This window comes from Leptosomus discolor, chromosome Z, assembly GCF_034619465.1.
Source record: "Leptosomus discolor isolate bLepDis1 chromosome Z, bLepDis1.hap2, whole genome shotgun sequence".
NCBI classification, from domain to species: Eukaryota; Metazoa; Chordata; class Aves; order Leptosomiformes; family Leptosomidae; genus Leptosomus; species Leptosomus discolor.
The window spans coordinates 9921368-9945867 of record NC_141419.1 but is presented as its reverse complement, the minus strand read 5'-3'; the positions used below and the strand labels follow the sequence as shown (position 1 = coordinate 9945867).

Genomic DNA, 24500 nt, shown 5'->3' with positions numbered 1-24500 from the left:
CTATAATCTCCTCTAAACTTCCGATGATTCAAGAAAAGTGGAGGTAGAAGACTGAAGAGTTTGTGTGGTTTTTTTAAATCTGCATTAAATAGTTCTAGTATATATTTCAGCAACCGGAATAAGTTAGACTGAAAAAAATTACTATGACATGACAACATTATCCAATGAATTATAATGGGTTTCTATATACATAAGATACTCTCCCCTACTTTAAAACCTTTTTCATCAGAATTCTGACACAGTCTATAATTCAACTGCAGTAATATGGTTAAAATATAAATCTGTCATTAATAATCTCAGGCCTCTCTCTTCATAGGAAACAATCAAGTAACTTGAAAAAAGAAGTATAATTAAAATAATATCTAACTACAATGAACATAAAACAAGGCTACTAACCCACAGCATGAACTGTTCCTCTATGCTTCCTTGAAATCTTGTTTGCCTTAACTATATGTAGAGCATTTTCCTTGAACTGCAGCTCACAAAGTCTTTCAAGAAGAACCGTCATTTCTTCGGTGATAGTGTCCAGATAAGTTTCATTAATAAACTTCAATGATGAAGAAGGATCAATGGTTCCACTTAGTATATACAAATCCTCTTTTATCATTGTGCACAATGTGGGTATGGAACTTTGGTAACCATGAACCACCTTATCAAAATTAGTTTCACCACAACTAGACAAAATACAGTTCTGCAGAAGGTCACTAACCAGTTTATTCTGCATATTTTGATACTTCGTTAAAACTTCCGATTCAGGATAAAGAAACAAAAGTTGCTGTATGCACTGAGTTTTAAACTCCATTTGTTGCTGTAAAGCATTAGTATTTGTTTCTTCTTGACTTTGCAGTCTATTTACCAAAAATCGTCGAAGATGCAATCTCACATCGTCCCAGAGAGATTTCACATCCATAGTTGAATCATCCTCAATGGCATGAAGGGAAGATGCTAGCTCAAAAGACGTCCCACTTGGAGTACAGGGAAATGAGACACCACACTGGCTAGAGAGATCTAGAAGGAAGTGAAGTATCATTTCTTCTTGATTTTGCTCATTCTTCAGCAAGCTTTGCTAACAAAGGTAAATCAGACAGTAGTTTAGAAATGCTTTATTAATTCTGGTTCATAAAATTAAGAGCTTCATGCTACAGTACCAATTTTTTCCAATGCTAATCATCTCCCCAGCAAATAAGATACTCAAACAAATTGCTATATAAACAACAGAAACAACAAAGCCTGTTTTCCCATGGATTTATGTGCCAATCCATACCCTTATCTACCTGCTCCAATAACTCACATTCCTCTTCCCACCTTTCTTACACCCTTAACCTCTTTTCTCAATCAATTCTCACCCACAAATCAAAGGAGAGCTTTGGAAAGCTTATTAGGTAAACCTCGGCAGCCTGTTTGTTGTGATCCACAGACAAATCTTTGAAAGAAAAGGGTATGAAAAATTACTCAAGATTTACACAGATAATGACAAGTTTTGCTAATAAAACCAAGACAGTAATTTATAAAATGAAACATTGCTCCTTTCTATGTTCTGGCTCAGCAAGCAACCATCGAAAAAGCCATTCTAAGGATCAAATAATCTTCCCAGGACCCCCTTAAAGAACTAAAACTGAAAACTTGTTAAGAAACAGGCTAAGATCTCACAGGGCAAAAGAATAAGCAGCTGTGTATGCCATCAAACCAAGATGCAGGCTGATGACAATACAGCAACCTCTAAACACATCTCAGCTGTATGGGTTGGAGAAGGAGAAGGAAGCCAGCTAACAAAGCAGGTGAAATCACATGGATGCACGCGCTGTTCCTACTTTATCGGAGCCAGAAGAGCTCCCTCTTGGTCCAGGGACAGGATCTCTGGCCTTAAAGCTGCTTCAAGTTCATCAGGCCATGCAGCAAATACCAGGTCCTCTTCTCAGAGCTCAATGCTTTCTACTTGGCCCAGAATCACACAAATTTAAACAGCATTCTGCAGCTCTCCTCAATATGTACATGACGAATCATTTGACGAACAAGGTGTGTCCAATATATGAGTAGAAGACAACCCCAAAATCCCACGGACACTGTACAACAAAACCTCCCTCCTTTATCAGAGAAATGGAACTTGCCTGTTATAAACCCGTTTCCGACATCCTCAACATTTTTCCGACTACAGATTGGCTCTGGCCACAGTCCTAGGCCCATCAACTTTTTATTTGTACAGACAATGCTCTGAATTCTGCAGCTGCTCTAGAGCTGACTACAGATTTCCCCATCACAGTCACAAGAAAACTGAGTGAAACTCTTGATTTTCTGGGTTTCAGGAACCAAGTGGGCAAGCCTTAGGTGAATCAGGATCCAGAAAACTTCTCACTTGCTCCCCCACCTCCTATCGCTTCTCTCCAACAGAGAAAAGCATTGTGGCATATCGCATAAGGGTAGTTCTTTCCACTCATGTCCTTTATATGGGTCTCCCAGCTATACTCCATCCTATAAAGTAAGGCTGATAATGAAACTGTCGGCAACCTTCGACCTTCAGAACTACTGATTTATTTAACCTCAAGTATTTGAGGAAATGACTAGTTTTATTTTTTTTCCCACTTTGAAAGAGAGAAAAATAAACCAAATTCAAGTATGGTATTGCTTAAATATAATAATTTCCAATACAAAATGCTCAGTTTTTCTACTGTAGCAAGCTTTTATCAATAGACAATTTATAAAAATATAAAAAAAACCAAAATTTAGAACAAAAACTTCAGCGGGCTCCTCCCCCCACCATGTTTTTGAGTCACAAAAATTTTCAGTATCAGAACTCCTATTCTTTGTTCCAGATGATTCAAAACTGTTGCACTCTTATGGGAAAAAACAAGTTTAACCTTCCTATTGCCCTCTGCTCTGGAGTGCTCTGTGACAAAAACCAAAAAATAAAAAGGCTTGCACCACAGTAGCTAATTCTGAACAAAAGACGGAGAGCATGATTGCCTCCCATAAAGGAAAATCTTAAAATTAACAGAGTAGCTATTTTTCTTCCATTTTACATTTTTATTTCAGAATGCTTTCTAAGAATTTTTTCACTGACAAGCATGTGAAAGACGGAATAATAAAGGAAACTCTCAGCCAAATATCCTATAAAAGCATGTGCATGTGATAGGAATATGTATGACTAGTTAAAATCTTAAATCATACATATCAATATGCATATACATAAGGCTGATTTTATTTTCTATTATTATCTACTGAAGTATTCTACAGAGTTTTCTGTCCCCAAGGAGAATGTGTCTCTGTGTAAACTGAAACCCTAATCACTAACCACTGTGTTGAAGAGTCAAGTCTCCACAGGTAGACTTCTGGAGTTTAAAGGTTAATTTTTTTTATGAATCATGCTCAAATACTATATTCTGAAATGATCAAAACAAGAGAAGCTGTCAAAACAGTGAATGTAACTGATGCCTTTGCGTGATTAATCCAAATGACTTCCAAGCAAATCCCTACTGCTGTTTTTTAAGGTTAAGCAGAAACATTTTTATTCATGAAAGCCAGTAAGAATCTAAGCATTGTTTCAAGCCCTTTGCAACTTAAACTAAAGCATTAAAAATAGGGAGCTCACAGATGCCATCTTAGACTCAGTGTTACTCAGAAAAAGAGCCCCTGAAGTGAACTTTGAAGCTCTGAAAACAGAGTGTCACCAAGTCTCTTTGAACTTGCCTATATTGACACAGGCTTTTCCATTTGAAAATTAATCTGTAAAAATACTTCAAAAGATGATGCCAAAACTATTCAAGAGAAAAAGATCCAAATTAGTATCCAAAGGTTTTAGAGAAGCATGAAAAGTTCTCTTATGCGCACAGGAAGATAGTGACAATAATATACAGGAAAACATTTGTGGTCTGGACAATCAACTGGACTACTACCTACTATTGACTACTACCTATCATATCAATAACCAAATCCATGAAGATAAATGTTTTGTTAAAAAAAACCCATTTTGTCATTAGTTTAGCAGGAATGGAATTTAATGAAGATGTGTTCATGTACACATTCAGTTTTTAAATATTTAGAATTACAAAACAGTACACAGAATGACAAAATTTCCCATAATTAACATTTTCAGGCTTCAGAACCTCTCACTATTTCTATGAGAGTTCATAAATGCATGAGAATACCATGCTAACTATACACCCAAATACAGCACCTCAGCCAAAGCACATCCAGAACCTTGCACTATTTGCTTAATTGTTCCAGCATCTTAAAAGATAAACAAAATCCCTAACAAAATAAACACATATAATTGTGTCATTATTGTGATAAACAATAATAAATAAAAGTGATATTGTCCTGAAGTAGAAGGAAGGTTACTGTTATTGAAAATTATGTGATACCTAGTTAAAAGCTTGTAAGTTAGAAATTAACTCAAGCGAGTAATTAGTTCAATGGATGGAGATACACATTTGAGAAAGGTCTGATTGTAGAAATTGAATTAATGATGACTATTACTGAAAACAGTTTATCACAGATCTGTTTATGGAGCTAAAGATTATCTACTGCCATTGTATCTTCTTACAGATGTATTGTCTATGCTAACACATACATATTTTTTCATCTGTAGTCTCATCTACGCAACAGGCTGGATTGTCTAAGAAGCCATGAGCCTGGAAACAGCAATGTCTCAGTCCCTAAGCTCCACAAATGTTTTCCTCTTAAACTGTGCAGAATTGAGACTTTAAGGCTTCTCACACTTTGCTGCCTGTTTAGCAGTCTGCCCAGGGTCATTCTCAAGGCTTAACTGGACTCTACAGCCCACAGCCAGACCGTCATGCAGTCAGTATCCTCCTGAGAAGCTGAAGCACTAGAAAGCACATTTTGTATAAGATATACTCGAAGTATTCTAGGGATGGGGACGTTTTCGTTTTTCCCGAACAAATGCCGCCACCTGGTGTTCAGGTATATGCCTTGAATAGACCTTGGAGAAGGAAGAAAGCAGGGAATGGACACAGGTAAGTCATCATGGCCATGCCCTTTTCTTAGAGGGTTTAAGTAAGGATCTAACTGGACTAAGATGAATAACAAAAGACTCCATAAGTCAGGACTTTCTGGGGTCCTCTCATTCTGTCTAGGTCAAGTATGATGGGCAGCAGTCTCTGACACCCTTGAGTGAGGCGATTATCAACAGCAACATTCATACTGGTCACCTATGTTAGAAGGGGACAAAATAATTTCTTCACCTCATGAACATTAAAGACCTGGTGTTTCTAGAGATGACTTCCTCATCTGACACAGCTTAATATCCAGTGGATTCATGGGTGACTCGAAGATCAACAACCAGTTTTAAGAGTTAAAACCAGGTGATTTGATGAAGCTTGAGCTCTAGCCAGGAGATAGTTCCAAAGGAGAAAAGAGTCAACTTCTCCACAGCAGTTTTCCTCTGCCAGAAGAGCTAATCTTAGCCTAAAGGAGTTCACGTCCTACAACTATACCATGACACTGAAGTGATAAAAAACAACCCACTGGATACCATTTATTTGTTTCGACATTCATACATATGTACATCATATAAACACACAATAGACACAGTTTATATATAAACTTGCAGGCTGTCATTTACTGAGGCATCACCCTTCACTTATCTAGCCAATTCAATTTGCCAGACTTCCATTTCCACACATATATTCTAAGGTTAACATTAAGGCTAATAAAAATTTTGGATAAAAATGCTTTCTAGAATAATGGAATCTTTTGTTGAAGTGAAATTTGATTTCTGGTTATATCTAGTTGTACAACTTGCTAGGACAATGGAAATATCTCCCACATTTCTAACTGGAAAAAGTAGATAGGAAGTTACTGCTTAAATAATGCACACAGGACAATAATCTGTATTAGGTGAGTTAAATTCATACTGATACAAGCGAAGAACAAGCAGTAACAGTAATAGTCTCGGTGTAGACTGTAGCTTCACATTTTACCAACATGTGTTTATAAAACAGTACTAGCAGTGCTGAACATGTGGCAGCATCAGTGAAAAGATTTTGTACCAAGTTTGTCTATTTAAGGCATGATCAAAAGGAAACATAACGCACTGCTGTGGACATAAAACCAGTGCTAAGCCTTATAATACGATTTCTGAACTATCCTCACCACAATGAAGACTGAAATGAGAAAACTAATTAACTTCAACATCCACCACCCCCCCCTCCCCATCCCATCATATAACCAACGTTCCCAAACATTAAAAGTTTTTAGTAAACCATTTTTACCAAGGTCCTAAGGAACTCCATCAGCTCTCCGTGGTGTGTAGAAGAAGGTCTGAGAGAACTAAAATTGCAGTTGTTTAGCCACTGAAGGCAGTCAGTTGTGCTTTGTAGTATTTCATCGGTACATATTTCATTTACTTCTGATTGCAGGTCTTTAAGACACTGTTCTATGCTAAAATAAATAAATAAATCAATAAATCAGAGGATTTTTTCAATGACTTGGAGATAAAAGCATTTTATATATTCCATATTTCAAAGAGAAAAACTACTTCAAATTAATGTAACACTAGTCCTTCTTCATAGATTAAATTACTCTCGTTAAATGAGGCCTGAATTGCAGGATTACCATTTAAATACAGTCAAGCTAGAGCTAAAATAAATTTCCTTCAGGCCAGACTGTACCATCCTCAGTAATAGCAAGTACTGCCTCAATTCTCAAACAATCTTGTACTTTTTGATGAAGTACACAGTGAATAAGACATCATCCAACCTAAGATCTGGTCCTTGGTGCTTAATTAGCTAAAGCAGAGAATATAAACTGAATCAACTACCACATTCAAAGGTGAATGTGTCATTTTGCTCCTTTAGCAATCAGCAGTTGTTCTATAATACATAACATATATTAACGACTTCTTAAAGACCCATTGACATCACAGAAAATGCTGAGAAGAATTTTAGAGTCAGTTGTGCTGAGAAAGCAGATCTTTTCTTCCTTGTTTTTGTCATTAGAACACCTGAAAGACAGCAAAGTTGGTTTCCAAGGAGCTGATCCATTCCTTAAAATTCATCTTGAATCATAATCCTGTTTTTTAAATCAGGTGTGGCTGGTATGGTTATTACAGGGATTTCAGTTGCAAAAATCACAACAACAATTGAATATCAGAAATTATTTTATTTCTCTTTGTGTGGACACTTACATAAAAAAAAGAGGAAAATCTAGAAACAATGTAAATCTATATAATTTCCTACAAAAACACCTCTTCAGTATTTCAGAACTACTTTTTTTTTTTTAAAAGCAATGCTTAATATTTTGTATAGTTTCAGTTAGAAAAATAGTACTGACTAGATCTAGGCAGATCTAGGTTTAATACAGAGCCAACAATAAGACTGATGCCAGTTCTGGTTTATTGAAGTGCAAAGCAATGCTCACTACTACTCGAATTTTATTTTGGAGTACATTAGTTATTCCATTTATGTTCCTACAGCTGATAAGGGATGCAAAGTTTAATACAAGTTAAAATTTAGTTCTATCGCTGCAGAGTTACAGGATTAGATGAGACTCAGCTCTTTACAGGTATTTCAGTGTCAGATACTTTTGATATTATTTTCTATTTTCATGACACACCCAACCAACAAACTTGGCTATTAAAGTGCCACTCACCTCTCTATTTTATAGAGATGAAGTATGGCTGTTTTTCTTTAACTGCTCTCTAACATTTTCAAACTTGACTAGTTTTGGCAAAAGAAGGCAGAAAATTAGAAAGGAGGATGGGATGAGGTGCAAAGGAGAAGGAGACGAAAGGGAAGAAAAGAAACTGGAATACAAATTACATCTTTCACTGTTTTACAAGCTGTGACAAAAATACCAAATTAAAGACCTCCATCTGAAAAAAAAAAAAAAAGAAAACTTTTTTTTTTTTTTATTAGTAACCTTGAATAAAGTTTTTCATTTATTTCTGCATAACTTCTCTATAGAAAGATTCATCTTCCATGAAATGTCATCTTTTGGAAGGTAAATATATTTATTAAAAATATAATCCACTGTGAATATTTTTTTAAAAAAAAACCAAAACAAACCTTTAACACTACGAGGCCATATCAATTTGTAAAGAGAAACCAGTGATGAAAGGCCATTCTGCATATCACCCACTGACCGTACTTTGTCATTTAGTTCTGCCTGGAGTACTATTTGCAGGATGTGGAAGAAATATTTATTGGATTTTCTCCTTTACTGAGTGATTTACATTTTATTCTTTTACAGATGTAATGCAATGTACGCGGAAGTCTTACAAACTGTCTCATTCTGATCAACAGCAATAAAGTAAATCAGTGTCATCCATACCTTTGGGAACTGAGTCTTTTAGTTTGAACTGACATTTTAAAAAAACAGTGGGGAAAAAAAGCACAAATGATCACACTAAATTAAGTTCAGAGATAAACAGCAGTCTGAGTTTTCCTTTTATTTTTAAGTTATCTACAACAAGCCCAAAAGAGAGAAGCACACTTTTTTTGAGAGTGCCACTGAGACATATAATCTGATAGGTTTCACTTGGTGTCTTTTGTTTCTTTAAAACACAGTACTAAATAATAACAAGCTGAATATGAAAACTGAGTCAACCACAATCAGGAAATGCAAGGATGATCATAAGAATATAAGTGCAGAAAAAGGGTAGCACTTTGAACAACAGAAAAAAAATATATAATTTTTTTCCAAAACTATGACTGCACAACTGCTAAAAAAGATTTCATCAAAATAAGTAGGTCATTTTCAACAGCTCATTTTCCCATATTTAATGGTATTCATTAAGAATTATGGGTATACTTGTCCTATGCTTAAAAGACACGAGGTAAACCATTCAAAGTGTATCTAGTCTGTTAAAACTATGTCACCACATTTTACAGCTGTATTATCTTCAGAAACCAAGTTCAGTAACGACAACTAATGCTAAAATACAGAAAAAATTTTAAAATTTACACATACATGGATGGCCTGTAAAACACTTCTAAAAAATTGACACAAAAGCCTTAGGATTTTCCAGAGTATGACTGAGTTCAAAATGAAGTGCACTGAAACAAGCATCTTCCCATCATCAAAGGACCTTATCAGGAGCCCCATGAAAACAACTGCCCTCTGCCTGTGGCCCACCCAGGTTCCTGATGGGATAGCCTAGCCTTGAACACCAATTCTAGACAAGAGGTTGGCATGTACCTTTGTAACTTGTGAAACCTGTTCTCAGGGCTATGAATGCCTTGTTCGTACACCTTGATTCCAGGGGCACTATGAAAGGCTTTTATTGTGGTGTGCTGATGTGTTTCATTCAGACACATCCAAAACATTACAGCCTTGTGTGTTGTAAAGGGGGCTACTCCAGTTAGTATGGGCCAATTTGCTTCAATTACGAACCAGTTTTTACACCCATTTTTTGACATAAGAATATGTGTACAAGCCAATAAACTACCAGCTATGAATAGGCTACAGTCTTCTCAAGACCGGATACTTTCATAATTTGTCCCAATGCTGATAAGGGGATTGGGTGGATATGTTTCAGTGGCCCTCCCTGTAGGTACAAATCCTGGTAAGTCCGTTCAGTTTATCTAATCCTTTTATCCCAATAAAGTAAAAATTGCATTGTTTTTGATTGAAGAAAACGATTTTCATCCTGTTTACTTACAGCATACTGTAGGTAAACGTGGTCTCAAAACCACTGCTACTTCTCTTAAGATTTTTGTCAACACTTATTATCACAGTGTAAGGGGTTTGTGTGGCAAGATTTTGGCAGCGGTAGTGGTTACAGGGGTGGCTCCTGTGAGAAGCTGCTAGAAGTTTCCCCATGTCCGACAGAGCTAATGCCAGCCAGCTCCAAGATGAACCCGCCACTGGCCAAGGCCAAGCCCATCAGTGATGGTGGTAGCGCCTTGGGGATAACAGATTTAAGAAAGGGAAAATTTATTCCACAGAAGTAATTGCAGTGAGAGAGGAGTGAGAATACGTGAGAGAAACATCCTGCAGACACCAAGGTCAGTGAAGAAGGAGGGGGAGGAGATGCTCCAGGCACCGGAGCAGCGATTCCTGTGGGGCCTGTGGTGAAGACCATGGTGAAGCAGGCTGTCCCCCTGCAGCCCATAGGCAGGGGAGCAGATATCTGCCTACACCCCATGGAGGACCCCACACTGGAGTAGGTGGATGCCTGAAGGAAGCTGTGACCCCATGGGAAGCCTGCACCAGAGCAGGCTCCTGGCAGGACCTGTGGTCCGTGGAGAGAGAGAAGCCCACGCTGGAGCAGGTTTGCTGCTAGTGACCCCATGAGGGGGCTTACGCTGGAGCAGTCGGTTCCTGAAGGACTGCACCCCATGGAGAAGACCCACGCTGGAGCAGTTCATGAAGAACTGCAGCCTGTGGGAAAGACTCACGCTGGAAAAGTCATGGAGGACTGTCTGCCGTGGGAAGGACCCCACATTGGAGCAGGGGAAGCATGTGAGGAGTCCTCCCCCTGAGGAGGAAGGAGCTGCAGAAACAACAGTATGATGAGCTGACCCCAACCCCCATTCCCTGTCCCCTGCGTCACTTGCGGGGGAGGAGGTAGAGAAATTGGGAACAAAGTCAAGCCTGGGAAAGAAGGGAGAGGTGGGGGGAAGGCTTTTTAAGATTTGGTTTTGTTTCTCATTACACCTCTCTGAGTTGATTGGTAATAAATTACATTTTTTTCCCAAGTTGAGTCTGTTTTGCCTGTGACGGTAAATGCTGAGTGATTTCCCTGTCCTTACCTCAACACCCAAGCCTGCTGTTACATTTTTCTCTCCCCTGTCCAGCTGAGGAGGGGAAGTGATAGAGTGGCTTTGGTGGGCACCCGAAGTCCAGCCAGGGTCAACCCACCACATACAAGAAAAAGGTTAATTATAGGTACTTATTTCTTCACATGAATTACATCATTAAATTAAATATTTAGGAATTCGGTTACCTCTGGAAAAAAAAAAAATTAATGTGTACCATCTAGGATTAGAAAGCAATAATTTTAAATAAAAGACTTCTGCCAAATAGCATTAACATTATTCTCAGTATGTAGGATAGTATTTAAACCTTTGTAATTTCATATCTGTGTAGGGAGAATGAGACTTTGATTTCCCTTTTTCAAAAGGATGTTTGCTGAAGTTTTACAAACTGTAAATAAAACATAATTTTGATGTGAAAAATGTGCTTAATGTATTTAATGAATTTTATTCTTTAAAGTATAACTACAAAAAAGGCCTATAAAGTGCTAAATTCCTTTTTCCCTCACAAATAATCCTTTTTCACTGAGGTTTAACTGGAAATATATTTTATTAAGTTCAGTGCAGTAAATAAGCTCCTTTTTTTTAACAAATTGAGGCATCAACCCAGATTATGTCAACTGACCCTCTACACATATGATGGCAGAGTAAATTCTCTTAAAATGATGTGAAGTCAATGGAAAAACACAACCATGTCTGCGTGTAACATCACCTAAATTGGAAATATAAGATCTGGAATAATAGAGAAATCAGACACGGTTCAGTACTTAATGCTTTTTCCCTGTTCACTATTGTTAACTGGTTCTGTCCTCCATATGTATGTTTTTTGGAGCATCCACTGAAATACTAAACATTAATGATAAGGTGAGGCATACAATTCATTCTCTAAGTGCTCAGGTACAAACGTTGAGAAATTGCTGAACCTAACCAGAAGGTGCTTCATTCTTCTGTTGGAAAACAGCCTATTGGAACTACACTAAAATAGCTGTCCTGGTCAGATGGAAGGCCTCCAGGTCTCTGACAGTGGTCATTAGAAGATGCCAAATAATAATAATAATAATTAAAAAAAATTTAAAATGTTGATTTCTTGGAATATCGTCATCATCTCTAGCAGTTTGCGATACAAGGACTTCAATCAGATAGTGTCCTAGTATTTAACAGACCTCAATTCACTTTTCTTCCACAGGTGATTCCACCTTTCTTTGAACCTGTGGAACTGTTCGGACGTAAACAGAAAAAAATAGTTACCAAACTACTATGCAAGAAGTGGAATATAAAAGCTCAAAGGAAAAAATATCCTTTCTCTGCAGCAAAGACATCTGATAGTTATGCTTATACGGATTTTTGTAAAATTGACCGATTTGTCAAGAAAGAAATCTTTAGTCCCACACAAGGAGTATCTTGAGCCTTTGTAGACACATCAATGCTTGCAGTTAGTACTACTGGTATACCATTAAGCCAGTGAAAATGAGTTCACCGAAATAGCTTCTCCTTTTTAAGCAAAGTTCTGTTGTGTTATCTCTGTCCAGACTAGAGTGCTTTTCTGGAGCAGCATGTTGATACCACTTGGTACGTATTCCCACCACAGAGAAACAGTCTCAATTTGAGAACTCCTAGGTGCTATTATTTATTAAGTTAATGACAGGTTTTAGGAATAACCTAATCATGTGGAAAGACTGCTTTTTAAGTGGCTGCATGAATGGGGAAACAGTTACAAACCAAGTACTATAACGGAGCTGATAGTGTAAGCACTGTCATACTGATACAACATTATTTTGAAAAGCACAGTAGCAAAATGAGGGTTGCTGTCTCCATACATCATCTTCTGCTGCCTAAGATTACTATGAGTAAGTTGAAGGATGATCTTCTAACTCCTTTCAATTTCTAACAAGCACTGTTTCAATTTATTTCATACAGCATATGGAACAGCCATAAAACGACAATAAGATTGGTTAAATTAAACTGCTAAGCTATAAAGTGAAATTATCGTTAAACCTCATGTTACTTACGCTTAAGATCCTCATATTCATGGACATCTGCTTTTAGAATAAGTTTAACTGTCTCTTATTAAGAAGAGCTTGCTTTAAAATTAATGGAATAAGTGTTTCCAGTGCTTTTTGAAGACAGAAGCACTAACATCATACTACTTCGTTATTATCATGTATATTCATTAAAAAGCTTGCCTGCTAAAGATACAGGGCAGTTTGTACAAAATCATATCATTTGGAAACTTTGTGTCAGAGGACCTGCTGTACACTTCCAGTAGTAAGAAATAAACTTTTACCAGTATAATTCACACAGGCATTTTCATTATTACACTTTTTCCCATGATGAAACAAACATTTTATTTCATGAAAGCTGACCTGCAAAAAAGGAAGTATTAAGAAAATTCCCCATGATCTACAGACAGTTGCATGAGGTCATTGCTGATGCCTCAGCACTACTGTGTGTTAATAAACAGCAATTTAACCAAAAATATAAATAACTTTCTAGTAACTTTTAAACTACTAGATACGATCTAACCAAAAAAACCCACAAAGATTCATGCAAAGAATGTTTTGACAACCTTATCTTGAACAGAAACAAGAGGTTTTACCAAAAATGGCTATTTATCATCTTTAATGTTCCTGCAATGCTTATGATAACCTACAGTAATGCTCACAATACAACGCATCTCTTGGTATTTCTAAAATTCTGGAAAAAAAAAAAGAATTATTATAGTTCCTCGCCTATAATGTTATGCTTCCACTTTAGTCTATCTCACCATCAGCTTGTTCTTTCTGGCACGACTATTTTCTTACTCTCATTAACGCAACAGCATAAACAGATTAAATTCCATTTCATATTTTACTTTTTATACAATGGTGACCTCAACAGCAGAGGAGAAAGCCAGAATGTAAAGCTGCTACTGCTAATAATATAGCTTTTGTTATTATCTAATATTTTTGCATATGTTAACATTTTTTTCATAGTTTGATTATATTATTCTCTTACTTATATTTTGTATGTAAGTTCTAGTTAAAATAAGACCAACAAGAGTGAAGTCAAACAGCAACACAAAACTGATGGGAAGACTGACTACAAAAGCTTTACCTCTTTAGAAAATGCTGTTAAGACAAACATATCTTGATACCTGCTTTTAAAACCAGCAATTCTTTAAAATAAGAGTCTGAAAGTTACAGGCTTATTATAAAGCTAAAAACCTTGAAAAAATTCACTGCCTCAAATTCTTCTTACTGTAATCTGGGACCTTAAGACATTAAACAAAGACGCAGCACCTCCTTCAAGCACTTTGCAAGCTACTTCATACCCCTAACTTAGCTACTTACAAAACATAGCCACTGAAACTGTAAAGCATGTATGCCACTGAAACCAGAAAGAACTAGAATGGTGATGACTTTGCTGCACTTCAGCAAGAGAAACTCACTCAACAGCTCAACCTTATGAGAATCATCAGTTCTAACTGAACCACTGCCCACCTTTAATTTCCAGTCTTGTTTGAAAAACTTGAGATATTTCAGCCCACCAGATGTAAGCTTTGCCTTGTTATTTCAGAAAACTGACAGTGAAAGAGGGTACTACTGAAAGAGGGTAGACTTACATTAGCTATCAGGAAGAAGTTCTTCTCCGTGAGGGTGGTGAGGCACTGGCACAGGCTGCCCAGAGAAACTGGGGCTGCCCCCACCCTGGCAGTGCTCAAGGCCAGGCTGGACGGGGCTGGGAGCAACCTGGTCTGGTGGAAGGTGTCCCTGTCCATGGCAGGGGGATTGGACCAGATGGTCTTTAAGGTCCCTTCCAGCCCAAACCATTCTGTGATTCTACAATTCCATGAAACATAGGAGTCTTTCAACTGCATCAACAAAAACATGGTAGTGACAAATAATGGCTAAAACCCCATTGTCTCATGTATTCTCATATGAAATTAATTGGGATATTTCGCAGTGCAGTCAAAGATCTGATTACAGCTTCTGTTGATGTCTATGACACCTAAGTAACTACTGAATATACTGACACAAATACAATCACTGTATATTGGAGTAAAGAAAATGTGTGTCTATTGAAATAGCCAATCCCTGAAAGACTCTGTGCTGTCCAGCTAAGGTGGTAAGAAACAACTATCCCAAACTCAGTGATCACGCACAAAGACAACACAGGCTGAATAGGAATAAAATTACATTCCTTTCTCAGTTTAATTCCTTGTTCCTAGCAATTAGTCCAGGGTAGTGGGTAGACAGATACTATTTTGACAAAGACTTTAGTAACATTATTCTAATATCTTTACAGGTACTAAATTCTCAACTAAATACTACAGTAATGCACTTGTACAGCAAGCAGGTTACAGTCACACAGAAGTTTCAGATCTGTGATAAATATAAGGTCTAAGTAAAACTGATAAAATTATTAATTTTATTCCTTTACTATAAGCCCCCATTTGAAATTCTTCCCAATACTCAACCACTATTGGTAGTTTGGAGACACCAAGATTTTGCTAATTTTCTCGAATAACAGGAAAGTGAGGTGTAGCTGCTTCCTGAAAATTCCAGAGAGGAATAAGCCAAGATTTTCTTTAAAATAAAAGAGAAACATGACTCTTGCAGCACATCTCAGTTGAAAAACACATGAGTCCTCACACACTCCAGTTCTGATTTAGTGAATTACAATGAGACAGCAGTGCGTAATGCCCTGTTTGAAAGTCCTCCACCCCTTTGTTGTGAGGAATTGATAGTGGGAAGTATTTCTGTGCAAATCAGCAAAGTTATGATTAAGAACCGGAAAACGTCATACTAAGATCCTTATTGAGGTACATTCCAGATATTCCTCTTATTTGCAAGTTAAGGATCTTTTCAGTTGCTCAAATAATGATTACAATTTATATTGAATAGCTATGGGACAAGATGCAACGCTATAAGCACTTACTAGTATTGACCACACTGGAGCCCTTCAAAAAAGACCTTCACAAAATCCCAGGTGACTGAATTACTGCTAATTAGTCAGAGGGTAACACTGAAATTTATCAGATTGAAGTCAAATCAAGCCTTTGTGAAAAGCCTCACAAAGATACAGTCTCCAGTGTATTGTGGAGATGCAATTATTATTAAATAATTTTGTTGAATTCTGAGTAGTTGTTCTGTTGAAGAAGACCTAGAATACCTCACCTGTCCTACAGCCTCACAGAATCTGTCATCACTTTATCACCACTAAAAGGCAGTCAGCCACTCACTGAAGAAAGAACTGAATACACGCAAAGAATCAACTGCTGAAGAGATTTCATGCTTACAATCACTTTCAAGTTATGCACTGCACTGGTTTCAAGCTCTGCACCTTATTTTCTGCTTAGAAGTATCAAATATCAGCTGAAGGTTTAGTTCTGTGGATTGCTCAAAAATTAACTAATTCTTAATCCTCCAAAAAATACAAAGGCTCAGTTTTGATAAACAGTAAAAGTCAAAGAAAATGTAAGGGGAAAGATTGAAGACAAACGGGCATCCTGATGAAATGATGACTACAACTTCATGCTTTAGAATAACCTGAGACTATTTCTGCACATAAAACTGGCCAGCAATGACAGCAGTTTTAAGAGTTCATATTCATCTGCTAGTATAAACTGCTGTAAAAATAAAGTTAACATTCAAGTGTAATAAGAGCTTTGTTGTACAATGGCTGAATGAATGAACCACTTAGTCCCTTAAAACTTACAAATAAAACCATTTCACACAGATGGCCTTTTTTTGTTGTTTGTTATAGAACCAAATAGAATTGGTACAATACAAAAATACTGAAGGTAATTCAACTGCTGGAAAGCATATCTGATTTGTCGTGCCACACAATTTTATAAAAGCTATTCAGCTGGAAGGCAATAAATGAGCATTCAAGTGATTTACACACTTTTGGATCATAATTTTTTATACAATGTTTTATTTTTAAAAACATATATATGCTGTATACTACTACGTTTATTCTCTGTGGTATAATAAAATCATAAATCTCTCTGATGAAAAATGGATTGTATTCCAATTGCATCACCATAGTGCATAGAGCTGGTCTTATCATACCACTTACAAAGATCAATGGTAACTTGAAAATGATTTCATTCCATGCTACCTCTAATATATTAGCAATAAAAGGACTCTTTTTAATTTAAAAGTCACATCAGCTGCTGTCCATCTTCTTTTAAACTCCTCTCCATTTCTGAAACTGACATATTACAGGAGCAAAATATCACCTGGTAACTACAGGGCTACTTTCTGATTTTCCCTGTGAAAATTAGTTTAAAAACTAGCTTAAGTGTCAATTCAGCAGAAAAGCACAGCTTTTCCTGACATGCATTGCTGTGTACCACACCCTACTCCAATTTCCTGCTCTCCTTGGATTATATACCATTTGGATCTTACAAAACTTACAGCAAAAGGCCCTTCTAATTTGTAGGACTACATACCTAAGACAGGGATAATCAGCCTTCTTAAAAATGTATAAGTAGTTCCACTGTGATAATGTTAATGTAAAACCTACCATGAAATGTTAACTGATAGAAAGTACCATTAAAAGGAATGAACAGCTGGTTTGCTTTCCCACAGCCAAAAGTTTTCTCAACCAGCAGCATACATTTTACACACATTAAAAACAAAAATAGTAGTAAAGCATGCATTCCAAACACTCATCTTGATAATAATCTTTGTAACTCTCAGGCTGGCTCTGCAAAATGACAACAAAATCACTTTTAGCTGGTAACTGAAGAGGTGACAACACATCTGCCAAAAATGCTGATGATGTTTTTTTCCAGATAGGCAAGACCATAGCAACTCAAAACCTAAGTACCTATAACTGTGTTATGAGATCAACTAAACTCTAAGTTAAGTATCTACACTTCACTGATGTCAACAGCTGGAAAATTGTAATATGAAATCGCACGATGCAGGGGTCCACAAAAGCGTATTCCCCAGATCTTCACTATCATTGCTACCCTGGGATTACTACTATTGCAGCTACATTTGTAAACACTGAGTTTTTAAATGAAAATGTTCAAAATGTGAGATAAGAGTAACAAAAATAAAAAGCCTGAAAAATCTCTCAGCCTGGCATAAGCAATATAACAATAATTCAGAGATGACCTAAATCAGTTTTCAGTGCGATACAGCAATGGTTGACTGTCATTCTTCAGGAAGATGTTTGGGAGCAAAGACCTCACAAATGTGGGCTTCATTAAAATTACACAACCTTTAAACAGATGTCGTGAAGGGCTTTCTTTGAAATCATATGACTCTACAACATGCACTGTGATCCAGAGGCAAGCATTTTCAAAACTTAATACAATATTATGCTACTTCTTGTATCTCTGAATGTACACTTATTTTTTCAAAGGGGCAAATAGTTTATTTACTTAAGAGCATCTTCCACAGACCAAAATATTTTAAAGGTACTAAAGAGTTTAGCCACAAAACACTGCCACCGCTTTTCAAATAAGGCACAAAACCTTGAGTTGATTTTTTAGTAGTCACGCAAAAAAATCTGCATCAACAAAGAACCCTTCCAGTACACCACTGTTTGTATAGCATCAATTTTTGGAAACTCGTATTTTAGAAAGAAATAGACAATGAAAGGTATATTACAAAACAAGTTCTAGTTAGAAACTCTTTCATTGTAGCACAACAGTTTTAACCGATGTAGGTAAAATAACGGCTTATATAAGAAAGATTATAGATATTAATTAACTTGTTTTTTCTACTTCCATTAGGAATGCTTAAAGAACATACTGAGTTCAAATTTTGCTTTTTGTAAAATTCTCTAGTTCTTTTAGTGAATAAAAATTCTAACTCATAGCTGTAGGACATAGAATTGTCATGGGAATACACATTTTCTTCCTCCACTATTACACCTACCACAGTAATTCCTAAGATTAAGATGATACAACTGTTAAAAATACCACACAGAGAAAGACTATAGCACAAAAATTATACGGTATTAAAAATTTGTTAAATGCTCAAGTGGTTAAGGTAAAATTACTACTGAAATAATTATCAGAATTTTAACCTATAACTAGAAGAGAAAGACAAGCCATATTTCTTCCTAAATGCAATGACTTTCACTAATATTTTGGTCACAAATAAAACAGTCTTTACCTAGAAGAGTTCTTCTTTATTTTTTCATCAAGATCACCAAGGATTTGTTGACACTCCAGTTCTCCAGGAAGCACATTTAACAAACAGTCCAAATTGGAAGAATCAAGAGAATACTCTCCTCCCCATTCCATTTTCAGAATCTGGGAAATGGATACAGAAAAGTGGTTAAGTAATGGAAAAATTCAGACTAGAAGTACCAAAATATACAACATCTTGTTCCCTGGAAATACTTAGATTAATAACGGAAGTGTTTATGTGGGCAATTATAAAATCAGTGTTGACTAGTAAACTTTGTGACTGCTTCTGAGTAGAATGCTACAGAAAGGGTCATCTGTAAAACAAAAGCAGAGAAAAATTTCATAATATCTTACATTGTTTTGGTTTAAATTAGTTCTTTTACTTTAATCACAGTAGTAGCTTTCTTTTTTTTTTTAAGATTTAGATAGAAAATTCTCACTATTATAACTGGAAACTATAAAAATAAATACATTAGAGGGTAAATTCATTTTCTGTGTGCTTATAATTTCTGTCCAAGGAGTAACTAATTTCTGGAAATTAAGCACATCATTGCAAATAACTAGGACATAAAAATACAAACCAAAATATTATAATGTACCAGAAAACAAGTGTCATCTTGCTTTGTACACATTTCAACAAATACTTTGCCAAAAAACAGGTCAAGTCCACTGGCCTACTCAAACTGACACTAAATCCCAGGAGTCTTTATATCAGAAGCAAAGCATTAGCGGAGTTATTTTTTTCTTGTTTTCTGCTTTTTCTGTATTCCCTTTTTTGCAAAATAATGAAGCTGATTTTACAACCAGAGATGACTTGCTACTGAAGTTAAAGAAAAAATTACATTAAAAGTGGAAACTTCTTAATAACCAGTGCATTTCATGTCTACTATTTAGTAGTAGATGTATTTAATAAAACTATTCATATTGCAGTAGCAACACGAGGAAAAAACATAACTATTCAGATGCAGACAATGTTTGGGCAACAAAATATAATGAATTAATAAATACAAAATTTTTCTTACAAGCAATATTCTTTTATAAAGCAATTACAGTATTGGTTAGAAATTTACCTAGAGGCACTACTAGAAAAACAGATTGAGAGTTTTTCTAAGTGAATGGTCTACAACATACGTGCTCCAAAAGAACATCAGATTAAGACGCAAAGTCAAGATGACGGTTTTGGTCAAATAGGAGTGTAGACCTACAAGTAGCGGAACTGCATACTTCTTCAGCAGAACTGACACTACTGATTCTGGTTTTGCTCTTTCAAAACAAAGTTAGAATAAACGTGAAGGTGCTTTAAAGCCTACTGTCTCGCACATCTGAATTAACAGCACAATACTACAAAACATTTCATGGATATATAATTTTCTTAAATTCTCAGAAGCTACTGTATACCCCTTTGCAAATAACAATTCAAAGACTTTAAACATTTTGGAACATAGCTGAAACTCAGTCACCCTTCTGCTTAAAAAGTTTGGCTGTAAACCAAACACATCACATAACACATGGAGGGAAGATCAGTCTTTCAATATAAGACTCAAAGTATCTTAACAGATGTTCTTGTAATTAAAGACACTGTAATTAAAAGAAGAAGTTAAAAAGCACACTCCCAAATGCTGAAAGACTTGTCAGTCACTCTGGCAAAAAACCAGTAGGCCAACTTGGAAAGGTTCCGCAACCAATGCGAAAATATTAAAGAGAGCTTTTCAGAACTGAGATAAAAGGAATACTGAAAACACAGTTGCTCCCTCATGTATGATACTACGTATATTCAGATATGGCCACAGAAATCTATTCCCTTTTCTCTTCAGAAATATCGCAGAGTTTATACAGAATTTGAGGCTAACTCCATTCAACACCTATAACTCAAACCCATTTTTTATTCAACTGTGCTTGCAGAACAGTCAATGATTGGTGTAAAATGTACTGTGTAATAGATACATGTAATGCAAAAATATTAACAGCTTGGAATGATTCAGGGTTTTCATAAAATAGCTGCACAATCAAAATTTTATATTTATATTTATCCTTAACGCTTTTCCTTACAGTATAGCCAAAAGAAGCCTGTGTTCCTCAGAAAAATACCAGTCTAGTTTACAGACCACTTAGCGCTTGAAAAATTCATCATATGAAAAAAATCACCTTGTAAACATGACAGCCTAGTTTTCATGTATGCATTCCTGTAAGACTTCTATGTCATACTCCTTCAGTTCACTTGTCAAAACAAGGTAATTATTCCTTTCATTCTTGGTTTATTGGGGGAAAAAGAAACATTAGATTATTCAGTTTTCAAATACGGTTTAGGTGGTCAGTAGTCATTTCTTCTTAGGCAAATCTAAGAATATATCTAATGCAAGACTGTAACACGAAGAAGCAAAATACAAAAATGCTTCTGAAGGAAAAAAATAAGTACATCAAGACATAAATCAATACAAATTGAGCAGAAATTCTGCTGTTATTTAGCATAACCAGTGGGGTGGCCCTGGGTGCACTAATGGGCTTTAACTGCCTTATGACCTGGACTCTCAGGGGTACAAGACTACCACTCCAGTGTCTGTCCTACTCGCCTCTCTTGGGGGCAGCAGGATGGGCATCGGCTGGCAGGGTCCCTCCCCTGACATTTAGGTTATCCTCCTTCTCTCCTGGCCTCCAAAAAGCAGCTGTTCATTGCTGCTCCCTGACAGCCAGTATGATGCAGCCCCTCTATGACAGCAAAAACCGTATTTCTGTTAAGAAATAAACCAATTTCTTAAGATCCTTATTATTTGCAATGATATGGGGGAAGAACTCTGTTTTGAAACTCAAAATTCTTTCAAAGCATTTTAGACAGTAATAACACATTTCTTCTGCAAAGGAGATTAATTTAACACTTGTTATTATGCTGCATAAAAGGCATGTTTCCATCATATTTCTATTTACTATTACAGTGAAATATTGTATGTTTTGAGACAAATGGTCTCGGAGAACCTGCTTCAGGTGCAACTCAATGTGTCCCTATCTGTAGTAGGTATAGTTCTTTTCAATACATACATGAGGACCATCCATCACGAGTAAAATGATCATAGAATCACAGATTGATAGAATTGCTTAGGTTGGAAAAGACCTATACGATGATCAAGTCCAACCATTAACCTAGCACTGCAAAGTTCACCAATGATATAGCTGTCGATCTTTTTTGGTAGCTACTCAAGAAACTTAACCTATGCACAGTGCAGCTTAAAACCAAATATTTTTCAGGTCTCTAATTTTAACCCACGGTATCAACGCAATTTAACTTCACTGTAACAATTCCCCACTTCTACCAAGGCTAACGTTAAGAACCAATTTTTATTTAAAACAATTAGGCCTATTTGAAAAAAAAAAAAATACAGAACCACATAATCACAGAATAGTTTGGGCTGGAAGGGAACTTTAAAAGTCATCTAGTCCCACCCCCTGCAATGAGCAAGGACATTATGGAACGTTCAAGTTGATACAGCAGATACTTATAGTGTTCACCACCACAGAGCACTTTTTCCTTTTTTTTTTAGTATTTGCTTTTTCAATGTCAATCAAAAGGAAGCAATCTTCCCATAGAGGTCCTATATAAAATGATACATCTGATAAAACAATTCAATAAACATTATTGTGAAAATCTTCCACTACAAACATACATGGGAAATTCCATGGGGTTTCTAAGATTAATTTGTACTGTTTATATTTACCATAATAAGCATTTGTTCTCATACAGTTTGTAAAAGTTGCGTGGATCTAAAACTTGAACAGACTTTTGTATGACCACTTTTTTTTTTAATTTACACATGTACAATACACTTTTATACACGTACAAATCACAATATTTAACTATAGATTCATAGTCTGTAGATATGCAGCTAACAGATGTCTCCCATTTTTTGAGACAAACATTGTTTTTAAATATAAATTATGAGTCCTTCATTACACTGGGTAAAACATTACTAGGTCATGTTTATAGCATAGAAACACATTCCAGCATTTTTAGAAACTTAGTAAACATTGACAGACTTATTTATTGGTCAAAACTCAGTACTGTTTCTCCTGTATTTCCCTATGGCACTTCAGTCAGTTAAGAGTCTTATTCTGACTTCAGTGGGTTTCAGATATCACAGGACACCATCGACCATGGAGAATGTCTGGCAAATTTTGTATTATAGTTACACAGAACATCTTGGGGGTATGGGGGGGCAAAAAAACCCAAATACAGTTTTAAACTTCAGTTTGCCTGGAGTTTCCTCTGAATCAATTGCCTAAGTCTAATTTCTAAATTTCTAAACCAAGATTTGTATAAAAAAGTCTCATTATTTTACAACTCCACAGTTCAGTCTTTAAAAGACATTCAACAGCTAAAGAACTCATGACCTGTCATTAATTCCCTTCAGCTAATGCCAATGTACTATTTTAGTTCTTGTATATCCAAATACATCAAATATTACTGTCAGTTTATTCCAAGGTAAGTTTTAAATAACTATTTATATTTTGAATTTAAACAATAACTTGTATGTATAAAATATTTAGAAACTATTGCCTAATATGTTTATTCACTTAGCAACATTTTTTCCACAAAATGCTTTGTCTAAGTGCAGTCCAAGCACCATGGCAATCAAATTTTCTGGACTGTTACTTTACAGCAAATCTAAATATTTGAAAACTTATTTTAACATTATAAGAGTTTTACTCCTAGAACTCTCATTTCACCCATATCCCAGACAATAAAATAAAACTGTTACCATTAGCATTGCTTTAAAAAGAGGATGCCAATGTACCCGTAATTTGAAAACAAGGATATTTCAAACTGCAGCTCTGTACGTACAGAGAGCTAGCCAAATCATTGAAGCTTTTTTTTTTTTCTGATACTGCTTCTTATCTTGCAGGAGATAGCTCTTTATTGCCCTAGCATCCTCGCAAAACTAAAAGGGGATGAGAAAATTGACAAGAGTTTTCATCACTCAGCTTACACTTTCAAACCATCATCTTAACAATGATTTCCTTTATCCATCTTTAGTTGCACAACTGTTCCCAGCTGCTTTACAGAACAGAAGATGTCATCTGCAATCGCACAGCAGGCAGCAACAGTGATGGCAATGGCCTGAGATAATACTATTCAATGTGAAATTCCTACTGTTCTGGACTCCACAGCACCTGAATATTTAAAGTTTTTTGGAAACCACATAGAGCTTACATAAGAAATACATCTAAAAACTATAATTTCTTGAGCTCTATTCTGACACATTAAAAGTTTCTTATCCAATTTTCTGTGGTAAAAATTCTTTCAAAATTGTATCACTGTTTAAAATAAAGACTGGTAAAAAAAGGAAGAAATGAAAAGTTCTGCCTACGAAAGAACACAAGCCAGTTTTGGTTCTACTAATAGGCAGGTTATTGAAGATCTCTGTTTATATTTTCCAATCTACCTTTCATACTCACCTATTCCCCACACTTTGCGGAAGCATGCACAGCTTTTACAAAAAGAATACCATATCACTCCAGTAAAAAAAAAAAATTTAATGCATAGGAAAAATAGTCTTCATGAGGGTTGTATTTACAAAATATTTTAAATGCCATAAATAACTTTGAAACAAGTTTTATTAAAAACTTCTTGTAATGTTCCCCCTGAAGACTTCCCATGTTTG

The 24500-nt window shown here is 36.0% G+C and overlaps 1 protein-coding gene across 1 annotated transcript; it reads right to left on the bottom strand.

Annotated features, from left to right (window-relative positions):
• Positions 1-391: 391 nt before the first annotated feature.
• Positions 392-18963, bottom strand: LOC147413222 (uncharacterized protein KIAA0825-like). Its single transcript, XM_086479918.1, has 3 exons — positions 18833-18963; positions 6231-6399; positions 392-1066 (listed from the first exon to the last, which is right to left on the bottom strand). Exons 1-3 carry the CDS (start codon positions 18961-18963, stop codon positions 392-394), a joined length of 975 nt encoding a protein of 324 aa, XP_086336044.1.
• Between the last annotated feature and the right edge of the window lie 5537 nt (positions 18964-24500).

What these genes read in the sequence shown, in the direction of transcription:
- LOC147413222 (XM_086479918.1), bottom strand. Translation starts at nt 18,963, where the DNA reads ATGGAATGGGGAGGAGAGTATTCTCTTGATTCTTCCAATTTGGACTGT. An exon ending in ATAAAGAAGAACTCTTCTAG is followed by an intron (nt 6,400 to 18,832) that starts GTAAAGACTGTT and finishes TATTTATTTTAG; the next exon opens with CATAGAACAGTGTCTTAAAG. An exon ending in TGGAGTTCCTTAGGACCTTG is followed by an intron (nt 1,067 to 6,230) that starts GTAAAAATGGTT and finishes TACCTTTGTTAG; the next exon opens with CAAAGCTTGCTGAAGAATGA.